The sequence below is a fragment of the Vigna unguiculata genome, chromosome 1 (assembly GCF_004118075.2).
Source record: "Vigna unguiculata cultivar IT97K-499-35 chromosome 1, ASM411807v1, whole genome shotgun sequence".
NCBI classification, from domain to species: Eukaryota; Viridiplantae; Streptophyta; class Magnoliopsida; order Fabales; family Fabaceae; genus Vigna; species Vigna unguiculata.
The window spans coordinates 34,469,903-34,483,629 of NC_040279.1; the positions used below are offsets into that span (position 1 = coordinate 34,469,903).

At 30.4% G+C, this 13,727-nt stretch overlaps 1 protein-coding gene and 1 non-coding gene across 2 annotated transcripts; both read left to right on the plus strand.

Annotated features, from left to right (window-relative positions):
* Positions 1 to 2,703: 2,703 nt before the first annotated feature.
* LOC114192246 (dual specificity phosphatase Cdc25) lies at positions 2,704 to 5,256 on the plus strand. The gene is made up of 3 exons (XM_028081944.1): positions 2,704 to 2,944; positions 3,038 to 3,176; positions 4,833 to 5,256. Exons 1-3 carry the CDS (start codon positions 2,832 to 2,834, stop codon positions 4,995 to 4,997), a joined length of 417 nt encoding a protein of 138 aa, XP_027937745.1. The 5' UTR covers positions 2,704 to 2,831; the 3' UTR covers positions 4,998 to 5,256.
* A 920-nt stretch (positions 5,257 to 6,176) lies between these two features.
* Positions 6,177 to 6,250, plus strand: TRNAI-AAU. Its single transcript has one exon. It is a non-coding gene; the product is annotated as a tRNA-Ile (tRNA).
* The last annotated feature ends 7,477 nt before the right edge of the window (positions 6,251 to 13,727 follow it).

Below are 13,727 nucleotides of genomic sequence, written 5' to 3' on the forward strand. Positions count from 1 at the left end.
CTAAAATGTCAATAAAATATATTTGAATTAATGAGTATCCAGTTATATTACTCTTTCTTCATTGAGGATATTTATAGGTTTTTGTGGGTATGATATGATAACAAATAAGACAAACTCAACATATAAGAAGAAATTAATTAATTAATGAACAAATATAATAATTACATTTTGTTTATTTTAATCTGGATTCTGTTCATGTTATCATAATACCATATTTTTCTGATTTAAGGGGTGTTAATATTCTTTTTAATACTTCGTATAGATCTCATGGACAATATATTTTGGATCATTTATGTATAGAAGGTGAAATTATAAAATAAATGTGAACACCAAAAATAAAATCTTTTTATATAGACTAGGGGAAACATAAACGTTATTATTGTGTATGTGTGTTCTCGTCTTTTAGTTTTCATAACAAGTTAAGACTAATAAAGAATAAATAATTAAATGTAAAATTAGAAAAATAAAATATGTATACAAATGAAGTTTTTTAAATAATTGTGACAAAAAAAAGGTTTTTAGAATAATGGTTAAAGATAAACTATTTATAAAATAATTAATTTTTAAAATAATAATTAAGGATAAAACTGAAATAGCGAAATGTGAACACAACAGAATATATCTTCTATATATATTATTATAGATTATAAATGTGTAAATAAACTATTTATTTAAATCTTGAATGTGATTTTGATTCCATTATTTTCTTCTAAATAAAGTAATGTTAGACATAAATATGAATTATGCCATCTTGCATTTCTTCCAATATGGATTTATGGGTTTTCACCCTCATGTAGTACTTTACTTTCTCATTTTTATCTAATGTGAAACTTAGACTCACATTTAGATTTCTAACAATTTTTCTCTCAATGATGAGTCTCTTCCACCACGTTGGTATACTTTCCCCTCCCACGGAAGCATCCACAACCACAAGTTCCCATGTCCGTATCGTTGTTCCTTTATAGGGACCATGTTGCACTCATATGAGTCGGTCACCATAACCAGACTCTAATACCAGATATTAGGATCGAGTGCTTACCACTAGACAAAAAATTATAGCGATTAGTTAGGGCGCAACGTAACCGTCAAAGCCTCACGATTCGATTGTGACCTAATCCACTTGGCCTCTACCACACTAGACCAAAAGCTACAATGATTAGTCAGGGTGATAAAGATATTATATATTTTCTAGTATTAATTATATTGATAGAGATATCATATATTTGATTATCTTTTATTATTATCAAATATTTTGTTTTATTTGGTTTTACTTTTCCCTTTATATGATGGGACATTGTACTATATATATTGAACAAATTTATAATAAATCAATAAGCAAGCTCTTATTGAGTTGTTTTCAACAAATACCTATTGTTAATATTTTTCCTTCTCATGGCTTGTACTTATCTAATATGGAATCAGAGAGCCAGGTTAGAGCCTATATCAACAAACTTTCTTTGACATTTTGTTCCACCCGATATTTGGCCGCTAACAGACCACCCACTAATCTCTTGTTCCACGCACGAGATGAATATACCTCCGCGTGAGGGAGTGTGTTGGAAGTTCTACATCGACTAGAGATAAAGTCAATTCACAATATACAAGTGGGTGCAATCCTCACCCTAAAATCCATTTCTAACATGGTATCAGAGCCATGGTTGATTTTGCGGGGTTGAGTTATACTTAAAGCTCACTTCTAACAAGTGCAACATAACAGCCCAAGTCACAGAATTCAATTGTGTGTTTGGCCCACACTGTTTTGGTTCTTAATGGAAGTCTTGATTCATGCTTAGACCAGAGGATTGGATAAGGTGTGTTAGGCTTAGATAGGCGCAACAAGAGGAATCTGAGTGTTTTTACCTTAGAGAACAAGGATAGTAGTATTCATCACCTTTGAATAGTATCGAGTAATCTTGCAATAGAGGAATCTGAGTGATGTTACGTGGGGAATCTGTTTTAATCATTTGCATATTGGAATTGTTGTTTAGTTGGTGTGCTTGTGTTTATGTTTTGCAATGCTCAGCGAGTCATCCTGGCGCCCAATGGTCATTTTTTGGCCTTACAAGAGTGGTCCAAGACAGTATATACATATGAGTGAGTTTTTTCTCCATGTTTGCAGTGTTGGGCTTGATCTCGGTATCCCTCGACATGGGTATTTGTGTAAAAATCAATATTTCATGTCCAATCATGCTTCGTGTTGAGTTTTAACTTGTTTTTTTAACTACCAGAATTGTTTCCTATTGTTCTATTTTACACACTCATAATAGAGACTAGAAATAAAAAAGTATAAAACAACTAAAATACGAAACCATGCAAAAACAACATAAATTTGAGGATTAAACAAGATAAAAACTACGCAGGAATCGATTTTATTCACAAAACTTAACATCAATAAAAGGTAAAAAACAATTTTATCAAAATTAATGTATCAATACTAATAAAGTATACGAACTTAAAAATGTAAAAAGTAAAATTACGTAAACTTAAAATCTAAACTAAAATATTTATTTAATTTTATTATTTCTTGGAGAAGGTAATACTTGATATTAATCACTTATTATTGATTTTTTAGGGCGAGTCAATATCAGAAAAGTTTAAAAAACTAAACCATTAATAAACCGTGTTCTTTTTGTTTGTTTGTTTGTTTGCATTCAACTCAAGTTAACATTAATTTAACTCAATACTCTCTTTTTCACTCTAATAATTTGAAAGTAGTACATACAGAATTAGTTTTACACACAAACCCTAAAAAAATTATGTGCATAGATTCAGGTAAAAAAAAAAATTGGGAAATTGAGTTGGTGCGTATCGAAATTTGAGTTAAATTAGAAATGAGAAGAGTGGAGAGGCGATACGAGATCATGGCTCGCAGTATATCGTACATTACAGGCACACAACTTCTCTCTCTCAGACGCCATCCAAGCATCGCCATCGTCGATGTCAGGTACCATTATCACTGTTTTACTCTCTGCTAATTGCTTCATCTTTTCTTCAATTGCCTCTCTTCAAACCTTATTATATACTCGTTGTTGTTAAGGGACGATGAGAGGGGTTACGATGGACACATATCAGGGTCTCTTCATTACGCAAGCGATACTTTCTCCGATAACATTTCAAACCTCGTTCAGGCTGTTAAAGGCAAAGACACCGTCGTCTTCCACTGCGCTCTAAGCCAGGTTCTTCTTTTTTCTTTTAATTATGTGTTATACATGTTTTTTTTTTTTCTGCTTCTTCGATTTTTGTTATTCCAGTTCCAGTGACCAAATTCCGATCCTTATGTCAATTGGATGTATTGGTGTGATGATGTGACTGTGAAGTTTTTAGGAATCTTTTATTTTATTTTATTTTTTATTTAGCATAGGAGTTCGATTTTGCCCAAGATGGGTAGGGCAGTAAACTCTACATGCGTCAAATCCAAAGGGCTCTTTCTTGCCCGTGTAGTGTGTAAAATCGTTTATGGATTGTGCGTCTAACAATGTTAGAATTCTGGGCAAGTTGGTTTTGTGAGACATTTTATTGCATCGATCATGCGCTGAAATCTGTCATAATTTAGCCCAAACCTGCTAGTTACCAAATAAACCAAGAGTTTTGACAGTCATGATGTGAGGGAAATATTTTGTCAGTGGGAAGTCGGAGGTTGTGGAATACGGTTTTCATCATCACATGGCAGTGTTTTGCCCTGCTTCTCACTGGTTCCCTCCGGGCACAAATCATGACGATATGAATTTCTGTTGTGAGAGGCATTGTTCTTCATTTTGGAGTTTGTTTTGTCAGGTTTGTAGCTGCTGTGTCGTTAGATGTCAACTTTTATTTTAGTTGGCTTTGCTATCATTAGTTTATGACTGAATTTTCTTATTTGTTGTAGTCAAATAAACGCGAACTAGCAGAGTTAGGGACCAAGAAAAATAAGAAAGATTAGATAATTGGTTAGTTAGTCATTTATGATGAGCTGGAAGTTGTTAGCAGTTAATGGGAATTGTTGAGGGATCTCTGACCAAATAAAAAGAGAAGCGGTAAACAGAAGAGGGAGAGAAAGCTGTTGTAAGGTCGAGATACAATCTCCAAAGGATATCTTGCCTCTGGTTCTTTGTAACAGTTATTGATAGTGAATGATACTCTTCTCTTCTTTCAATTCTTTTGGGTTTGGTCAATATTCTGTTCTTTTCGTTATGTTGATTGGTTCGTATTTCCTAACATAGTAGTTTGATGCAAAGTAGTGTTTCAGAATCGGAAAGGGATTTGGCTAAAAGAGAGTCAATATTGAGTAAAGGCAACAGTTTGAGTTGAAAGACCTGCAGCTATTTGAGGGTATAAAATCCCTTTAGAAAGAAAAATAAGGAATCGAATTTGGCAATATTGTCTTTTGACTGCTTTTACCATCTTCCATTGGCCATACCAAAGTTTCACTGAATATGCTATAACTGGTTCATTTTCTGAGGATGATCTTTTCATTTAGAGTTGCAATCTACATGATTGATTGATTAGCTTCTTATATGCATATGCTGATTTACTCAGATTATTTTTTGCCTTACCATTGCCTGTGCTTTTTCAGAATTTAATACCTGACACAGTTGATATTTAACTTTTGTTTCAAAGCTTCTTCATTTGAGATGGTTCCAAGATACAATGGATAAGCCAGGCATTACATTTTTATATATAACTCCGTAGTTACATCGTAAAACCTAAAAATGAAAATTGTCATATCAGAAACAAGTTTCTACTGATCATAGAATTTGACAATTTTTTTGTAAGTGGGCGTGTCTTCCTATACTTTTTTGTACAATACAAGAATGTTTCTCTCTAGACTGAACATGTCGTAAGCTATTTTGTAGGTTCGTGGCCCAACTTGTGCTAGGAGGCTTGTCAATTATCTTGAGGAGAACAAGGAAGATACTGGGATAAAGAACATTATGGTGTTGGAACGTGGCTTCAATGGGTGGGAAGCTTCTGGTAGACCTGTTTGCCGCTGCACTAATATTCCTTGCAAAGGAGAGTGAGAGCCTTAATCAAAGACGCGTTTGCTGTTGGTTGGAATTAAGGAGGCATATGATATTTGTTGTGTGCACGCATTTGTATACAAAATGTCAAAAACAGTAGGATGACCACTATGATTGCTTCATTATATCTTGGTAGAATCCTATATATATCATAGGTAAACTGAATACCGTGTTTCTGTTTTGTCCATCACTTAATATGTAACAAAATCCTTCGATGAAAATTGCTAAGAATAACAAAGGTACTCCTTTTCTTTGTGAACTTCCCTTCTATAACAATGAATGAGGGGGTTCTGCTTTGGCAAGTTTCATGGGTTAGTCGTAGGGAAGACTTGGGAATTCCCTGAAACTCAACTAAGGTTGTCCGTAACAAGTTTGCTAAAATGAAAATGGATGTGCTTAACGGCCATATCAGTGAATCCCAAGGTTGTGGCGTAATGGCACAACAAATTAAACCTTTGGCATCACTGAAGAAAACAGAAATTCTCTAATGCTGATACACAACGAAAATCCAAGCGATCTGAAGAAGTTGTAAAACAGGTTCTGAGTCATAATAGTCATATATGATTTGTCATAGTTTATATATGATCTTTATCGTCAACGAAAGAAATTTTAATCAATGCAGCAGCGGCAGAAATAACAAGTTGAACGTGTTTGCTGCCTGGGTGCACAAAAGCCGTGACATGTTTGAGCAAACAAAATTTGTTTACACTGGAAGCTCGAATCTTAGAACCCATTTTGTCATCTTCCGGTCGCTATTTTACTCAATGATTTAATGCACTTGTTTCTCAAATTTTTTTTACTCGACTTATTTTAGAATGGGATATGACTATAGAAGATTGTTTGGTATGCAACACTAACTCTGGATTAGCACGAAATTTAATCACAAAACTCTTCGATCAGAAAAAAAAAATGTCCAGGAACATCTTGCAGTATCCCTTATGGCTGAGGATACGTGTCTGGATTTTGAACCAAGTTTATTAATAAACGGGGGATATCATCATCAAAGATATGTAATGTTCTGGTTCCATACTTTTCAATAAGTGTGGTGATTGATTGAGTTTTGTTTACCGCAAATATGTTTGTAGTTTGTACTGATGGCTATTAGCATTAAGTGTCAGGAATTTCTTGAGATTACATAATACGAAAACCTATAATATAAAACTTAAATCTTTGGTAAATGGCCTATTAGCTCAGCTGGTTAGAGCGTCGTGCTAATAACGCGAAGGTCGCAGGTTCGAGACCTGCATGGGCCATATATTTTTCGTTTCCATAAAACCTTCTTCTAGAGGTCGCAGGTTCGAGACCTGCATGCCATTAATGTTATATTTTTTATTTTCCTCATTTTCCCCATAAACCCTCATATTTCATGTACTTGCTTTGATTATAAGCAATACTTAAAGGAGGTAACTTACTATCAATTAAGATTAGATTATATTTTTCTTCTTTTGTTTTACTTGGCTGCCAAGGATTACTGAGATTCTAGAAACATTAAGTTAGGATCGTATGTGATATATTTCATTGTTTATTTTAGTAGCACCCATGTTGTCTGCATCAAGTCAATATTATATACAATTATTTATTCTGTATCATACATCCCACTTCACCAATTCAGGTATTTCTTTAATACATGTTTACTTAAAATTATTCATTATCTCCACCGGCTTCAACATTTATACGGTGACTATTGTCATTACAAGTCAAATAAATAATTGTTGAATATCACATCATGTGCTATAAACACATTTAACAATGCTGTAAATTAGTTATTTATTTAACAATACATGTACTGAAAAATTAAATTTAAAATAAAAATAATATTTTTTATATTGTTTTTAAGATTCCACCTTCAATGAAAGATTCAACCTTTTGATTACATGTTTTTCACTTTCCCAAAATTGTCAAAGTTCGGTGGTCGTGCTTATGGCTGTCCTAAAGTTTGAATACGAAAATCTGGAAATATCATATAATAATAGTGTGCGAGAAGCACAAACTAGGCACCGAGAAAAATGAATTGAAAAAGTGATATCCTTGGTTTTTCCAACAAAAGAATGGACTTAGTCTGAACAATTTGACTGAAACAGCTTGAAAGAAGAGACAACCAACCGTGAAGATCACGTTACATCGGACACTGTCTGTGAGTAAATTCAGCAACACAAGAAATGAAAAAAAATTGAATATGGTAGAATCATAGCAAATGTATCACAGCTACACTCACCATCATGACCATGTGAAGGTATATATTAAACATATATGTAGTCTTTAAATTCGTATTTAAAATTATAGTTTGTATATATTTTAAAGATTTTAATTTTTAAATAAATAATCACCTTTTAATATAATATTATTAAATTTTCGTTAGATGTTAAACTATATTCTATATACTGGTATTGAAAGTACAATGTATCGAACTATATAAATAGTTCAAAAGTCATTCTAATACACGTAGAAAAATAACGTAATTGTGTTCGAAATGATTATATCTCTTGTTTTTAAAATTTAAAGATTAAATTGTATCAGAATTTATAATAGAGATGAATTATATTTTTATGTCAAAATTTAAATACTAAAAACAAAATTTAACAAAAAAACTCATAATTTTATAAATAATATAAATTTCACTATATATTGATATGTTACTTTTCCTGTGTGGATAAATAATTCATTTTATTTTTTTATATGAATTTTATGTATTTATTATTTAAAAATAAATTCTCTATATGTGAAGTATAGATGACAAATAAATTCACTTTGTGGATATTGTCCGAACTCGTTCTTGTTTTGATAAAAAATATCCGCATTGACTGTGTATGGATATGAGTATGAGGAATCCTCAATTTTTTCAATTGGGTATGAGGATGTATATATCCCCACCCTAATACCGATCCATACCATATTTTCATCTTCGTTTAAATTATTAAAATATTCACGATTAATTAAATAATCATATATATATATATATATATATATATTTGGTTTGTAATGAAACTCATTCGTATCTCCACTATATTTTTCATTTTAGCATAACCTCTGTATAATTATCTTAAAATGATGTATGTTAATTAAAAAAAATTATGTCTCACATTTAAATATTTATATTATTTTTTAATATTTTATTTATTGTATATTTTTCTTTCACATGAGAAGGTTTGATACTCTCAATTTAAGTTGTAATAGCATAAACATTTCATTTACTAGGTAATACAAAAAATATATATTTGTTATTATTAATTTTTGTTTCATTTAAAAAACTCTTTTGTTTCGCTAAAACAAGTTTTGTTATTTCTCAATCATTTAGTACATATGTTGATATTTGACAAATTTTCTTATATCTCTAAGTTATTTTTCATCTTATCATATCCTTAATTATACATTTGTTTTCTTTTGTGTGATTTCTTTCGATAGTCTCTAAAATTATTTCTAAAACACACATTTGTTAATTTTTTAATATTTTTTGTTGTTGTTTATTTATCATGTGGAATACTATTTCAATATATTTTATCTAATTATTTTTTATTTTCTAACTCATTATTAAACATACTGTAATTTTTTCACTATAATTGTATAAATAACTTTTATTTACTACAATATAAAAGTTTGATGTAATTGTCATGAATATTTTTTATCATCATCCAACATATATTGGAGTTCAAAAGATATAAGATCTATGTTAAAATTTTATTATTATGTTTATCATTTGTTCTTTGCGTCATTTTTATCAAGTGATGTATTGTAACTTTTATTAGTGTATAAAAAATAGATTAATTAAAATTTAAAAAATTGAAGTAAACAAACATTTAAAATATATTTTAATTTGAATATTTGTTTTCATTTTATATTATTTACAAATATTTTAAATTTTATCAACTAAGTTTTATTAGTGTTTGCAAATTTAATAAATATTTTGGTTCTTATGAAATTTTATTTGATATTGTAATCTAAAATGTAAACAATTATAATTTATTTCAAAGTATTTGATATCGGAAAAAAAATCATCCTCCTAATATTAAATATTTGATAATATTATATTTTTTTACCGTAATTTTTATTATTTTATAAAAATTAATATTGAAATAGTAAGAAAACAAATACGGGTATGGGTACGAGATTATACTTGTTATATGTTGGGATGAGATGAGACAAAAATTTGATACCCCTTAAGTTTGAGTATGAAAATGAAGATGAATTTTTTTTATAAAAATAGATATGAGATAACGAAACTCGTCCTCGTTCCATTTCGTTACCACTTCTGACGTGTAGTATAATAATACAAATAATGTAGATAAAGTTTATTTGAAATTAAAATTATTTATTGTAAGTGGACGAAAATGGGATCATGAAGACGACAAAGCATGTTATTTCTCGTAAGTTTCCTTTGAAAGAGGAAGTGGGCACATAGTGCACTTATCCACAATAGATACATACGACATTGATCACACATAGGAATCTACTCTTTTTTTAGGTACGTAATAGAATCTACGATTAATAATTCTTTAATCGATTGTATACTTTTCCCACTTCAATAATATCATATTTTATTAATATTAATATGGTACACTACTTAATAGTGGTTCAAATAGTTGGACTTTATACGTTAAATTCATTATTTAAAGTTGACGTTGATTGAATGTTTATAAAATATTTTGATAACACAACATTGTCTACATACATTGGTGGAGATTAAATAAAATGTTAGGAGGGACTAAAGTTATAAAAAAAAGTTAAATACATTGTTTTTTAAAGTACTGATTTTGCATGTCATTTTATTAATACCACTTAAATATTAAACATTATTGAGTGATTTTTTCTATTTATTAGTTTCTTTTTCATTTTGATTGCGACGGTAAAAATCAAATATAATATGTTCATTATTCACCACTTTTTCCATATGTTTACAGCCCCTCTCTATCGTATATATAAAACTTAGTCACGAAAATTAATTAAGTGCATTAAATTATACGAATATTTAGACACTAATTACAATTAGATATCTAGAAAAATATCTTTATATAAAGCAAAATTAATTAAATGTGGTTAGAATTAAGATTTTTTTTTATTTATAAAGGAGGTTGGAAACAGTAGATACTTAGAATCTTAGAAGTTAAAATGACCTCCAAAATAATACTATGGATGTATGCTATCTTCATTTTTTTTATGAACAAGTAGATATAAATTAATAACTATATACACAAGTATACACCCACTTATAATAAATTGAACCCTAACCCCCATTAACTCCATTTTATATACTATGAATCAACTTTGTTGCTTTTGTCCAATTTTTTTCCACGAGTAACTTCAGTGAGAGTTTCACATTTTTAAAATGTTTTTTCTTAGATCCTTCTTAATTTATTTCTGAATTAAAATTATCAAGTGGAGCCAGTTTATTTTAGTAATTTCAACCTACAGTTATCAAATCAAATTGCAACTGGTGTTTTATCATCTCTAAACATCAAAGTAAAATGCAACCTTTTCAAAAATAAAAATCATGGTATAAACGGTAATTTATATAATATTAAGATAATAATATTTTAATCCACTTTTATTTATTTATTTTCAATTCACAACTTCAAACATTATTAAATTTTCATATCACACTATTAAACAAAATTAATTTAATAAAATAATTATTATCATTTTAAAATATAACTTTTCATATATAACAAATTTAGAATAATTTATAATTTATCGAACCTATTATATTTTTTACTAATTTTCATAAACTCTTATCTCAATTATTTTTATTTCTTACCATATTTCTCTTAATCCAAACAATCACACTTTTATTTCATTCTCTTCTCAAACTCATTCAAATTCACTTTCAAATTCAAAGATAGTCTTAAAGGTTATTTGTTTCCAGCTATGGAAATGCGCATATGTCCTGTGCAAACAAAAATGTGAAAACCAATGAAAGTTTGTATAAAAAACAATATATGATTGTAAACTTTTTTTCTAAATGGAGAATATTTCTGGAGAAATAAGTATTAATTCAATAAAATAATCATCATTATTTTAAAATATAACTTTTCATGTATAAAAAATTTAGAATGATTTTTAATTTATCAAACCTACCTCATCTTTTAATAATTTTTATAAATTTCTATCTTAAATCTTTTAATTTCTTATCATTTTTCTCTTATTCCAAACAATAATACATTTACCTCATTTTACTCTTAGATCCATTAAAATCTAAATAAAGTGAAAGTTATCCTATATATATATATATATATATATATATTTTTTAAGAAGGCATTAAAAGAAAAGAATAAAGTTGAATTTCTCGTTAATCAGAACGCACCAACGTCATAGCGACGTTAGGGCATGACGTCATTCCCTTTTCTTTAATTACTTGGTACCGCAAAGGAGTGCTTTTATTTTATTTATATTTCTTTGTATACTTTTGACAAATATATTTATGAACAAAAAAAAACGCTAGTTCTTAATTTTTCTGTTTTTTTTTTTCACTTTCCAGATTTTGAATATAATTTATTATTTATTAATCATTTTCCTTTAGCCAATCTCCTCTTTTTGCGCTTTAGTTTATTTTGAATAACTTTTTATTTGTTTATTTATTTATTATTTATCGAGCAGGCTGCCAGTGGAGACAACTTGGTGCATGGATGGCTTTCCCTTTCTTTACAATTAAGTGGAATCAAAAGAATTCCGACAAAACAACTACGTCCTTTAAATTAATAATCAAAAACACAGATAATGACTCTCTTTATTTAAATTATTAAAGGCTGGATTTGAGAAAATAACAGTTTATTTGTAAGAAACAATAACAGTTTTTATTATTTCATCATGACAACAAAATGTTATTCAAAAATCATAATTTATAATTTTGAAATCATTTAAAATAATTTACAAAAAATAAAAAAAAATTATCTTCTAATTTATTTTTTTATTATAACTAAAGTTACTAAAATTATTTTATAAAAAAGTGCCAAATAAGTTAAACTAAATACGCTCCCTTGTTGACTTGGTTGGAAGTGGTGGGGGGATTGTGACAGTGGATCCCACAGATAAATACTATTTATTATATGAATTAACTTAATAATAATCATAATAATATTATTATTATTATTATTATTAGTTGTTTTATTTTGGGTCTAAGTGCAGTTACACCCACATTTCCACATTTTCATTTTCAACAAAAGGGGAAGACACAATCACGAGGCTAGATTTTCAATGTTCTTTCTAAAAGAATATATAATCGTTCTTTTCTTTTTTTTCTTCCTTCAACAAAAAACACACTCATATTTTTTTCAACACATACAACTTCAAATGCAAAATCACTCCATTTATGTTTGTAATATTCAGCACCATTGAAGTTGTAACGTCCCATTTAAATAGATTAATCTACTAAACAAAACATCGCATAATTATAATAATTGGGAGCAACGCTGACAAAAGAAATCAAAGGTAAAGAGTGTACTTTAACAGTCATCCATAGGAGTACTTAAGGGGAACCTGGGCATACAACACTACCATAAACAAAACAATTCTAAAGTTTAACGATTGTGCAAAAGAAATGCTGTAAGAGCACGGAATTACAAGGCACTAGGGCCAGAGAACTTCTTTGAAAGCCATATCAACGGGCCCACTAGGCTGCACTGCTACCACCATCAGGCCTACCTCCAGAAGCATTCCCATCTGCTCCCACCAAGGGTGATCATCGCAAAAGAGAGAACATAACAAGAACATAAACAGGAATGCAAGGGTAAGCTAGCGTATTAGGAATTTTATCATGGCATAATAGACAAGTACATAATCAGTACAAACATGTAACATTGTAGGCACAGAAAATCATGTTATACAAACAAACAGGACCCTATGACTCAATTATCCGGATACATATACTAAGATCGGATTCACTGGACGCTTGCACTTGTGGTGGCCGCTACTGCTCTGCAGAACCATTGCCAATGGGTTTCACCCTATCACACACAAGGTTAGCCTTTAAGCGTCTAAGGCCATTATCCTGCCAGAGACTAGGGCCTCCCGCTACTCTCACCACTTGGGTCAGTTTGCTCTACTTGAGACTCACTGACCCTTCAAAGCTTCAGGATGCAATCCTTACTTGAATCCATATCTTAATATATACACTACACACCACCATGAGATTTCTCCACGAGACTCATGGAATTACGCCTAACTCACAATCAGAATCATGTTTCTCATGCAATTTCCACCACTTTTGGTCATTCATGCAATTTTCATGTTAAAACATCACGCAGCCCCAAACCCATGATCAATCTCATACTAAGCATGCCAATTTCGTTCATAAAATCCAAACACCCAAGCATATTCACGTACATCATATTTAGGAAGAATAATCTAAACAATACATGCAACAAATCATCCAAACAGTCAAGAAAACATAGTACACATTCGCAAACTCGCTCAGGCGAGAAGCTGGCCTCACTGAAACAGCGGATTCTCGCCCAGGCGAGATATGCAACAGGGGTTTTCACGAATTCTCGCTTAGGCGAGACCTCCTCGTTTGAGCGAGACAGGGCGTCGCTCAAAACGTGGATTGGTCGCCTAGGCGAGCGTTCGAGGCAGAACCTTAGGCGAGCCTATGATATTCTCGCCTAGGCGAGACGAGCTCGCTTGGGCGAGAATATCAGATCTCCCCCACTGTTCCGCGCATGCAACTCCAGAAACAACCACATCAAGCATTTTAACTCCATCTTACACAAGTACACGCATTCTCCAGTCATTTCATGCATA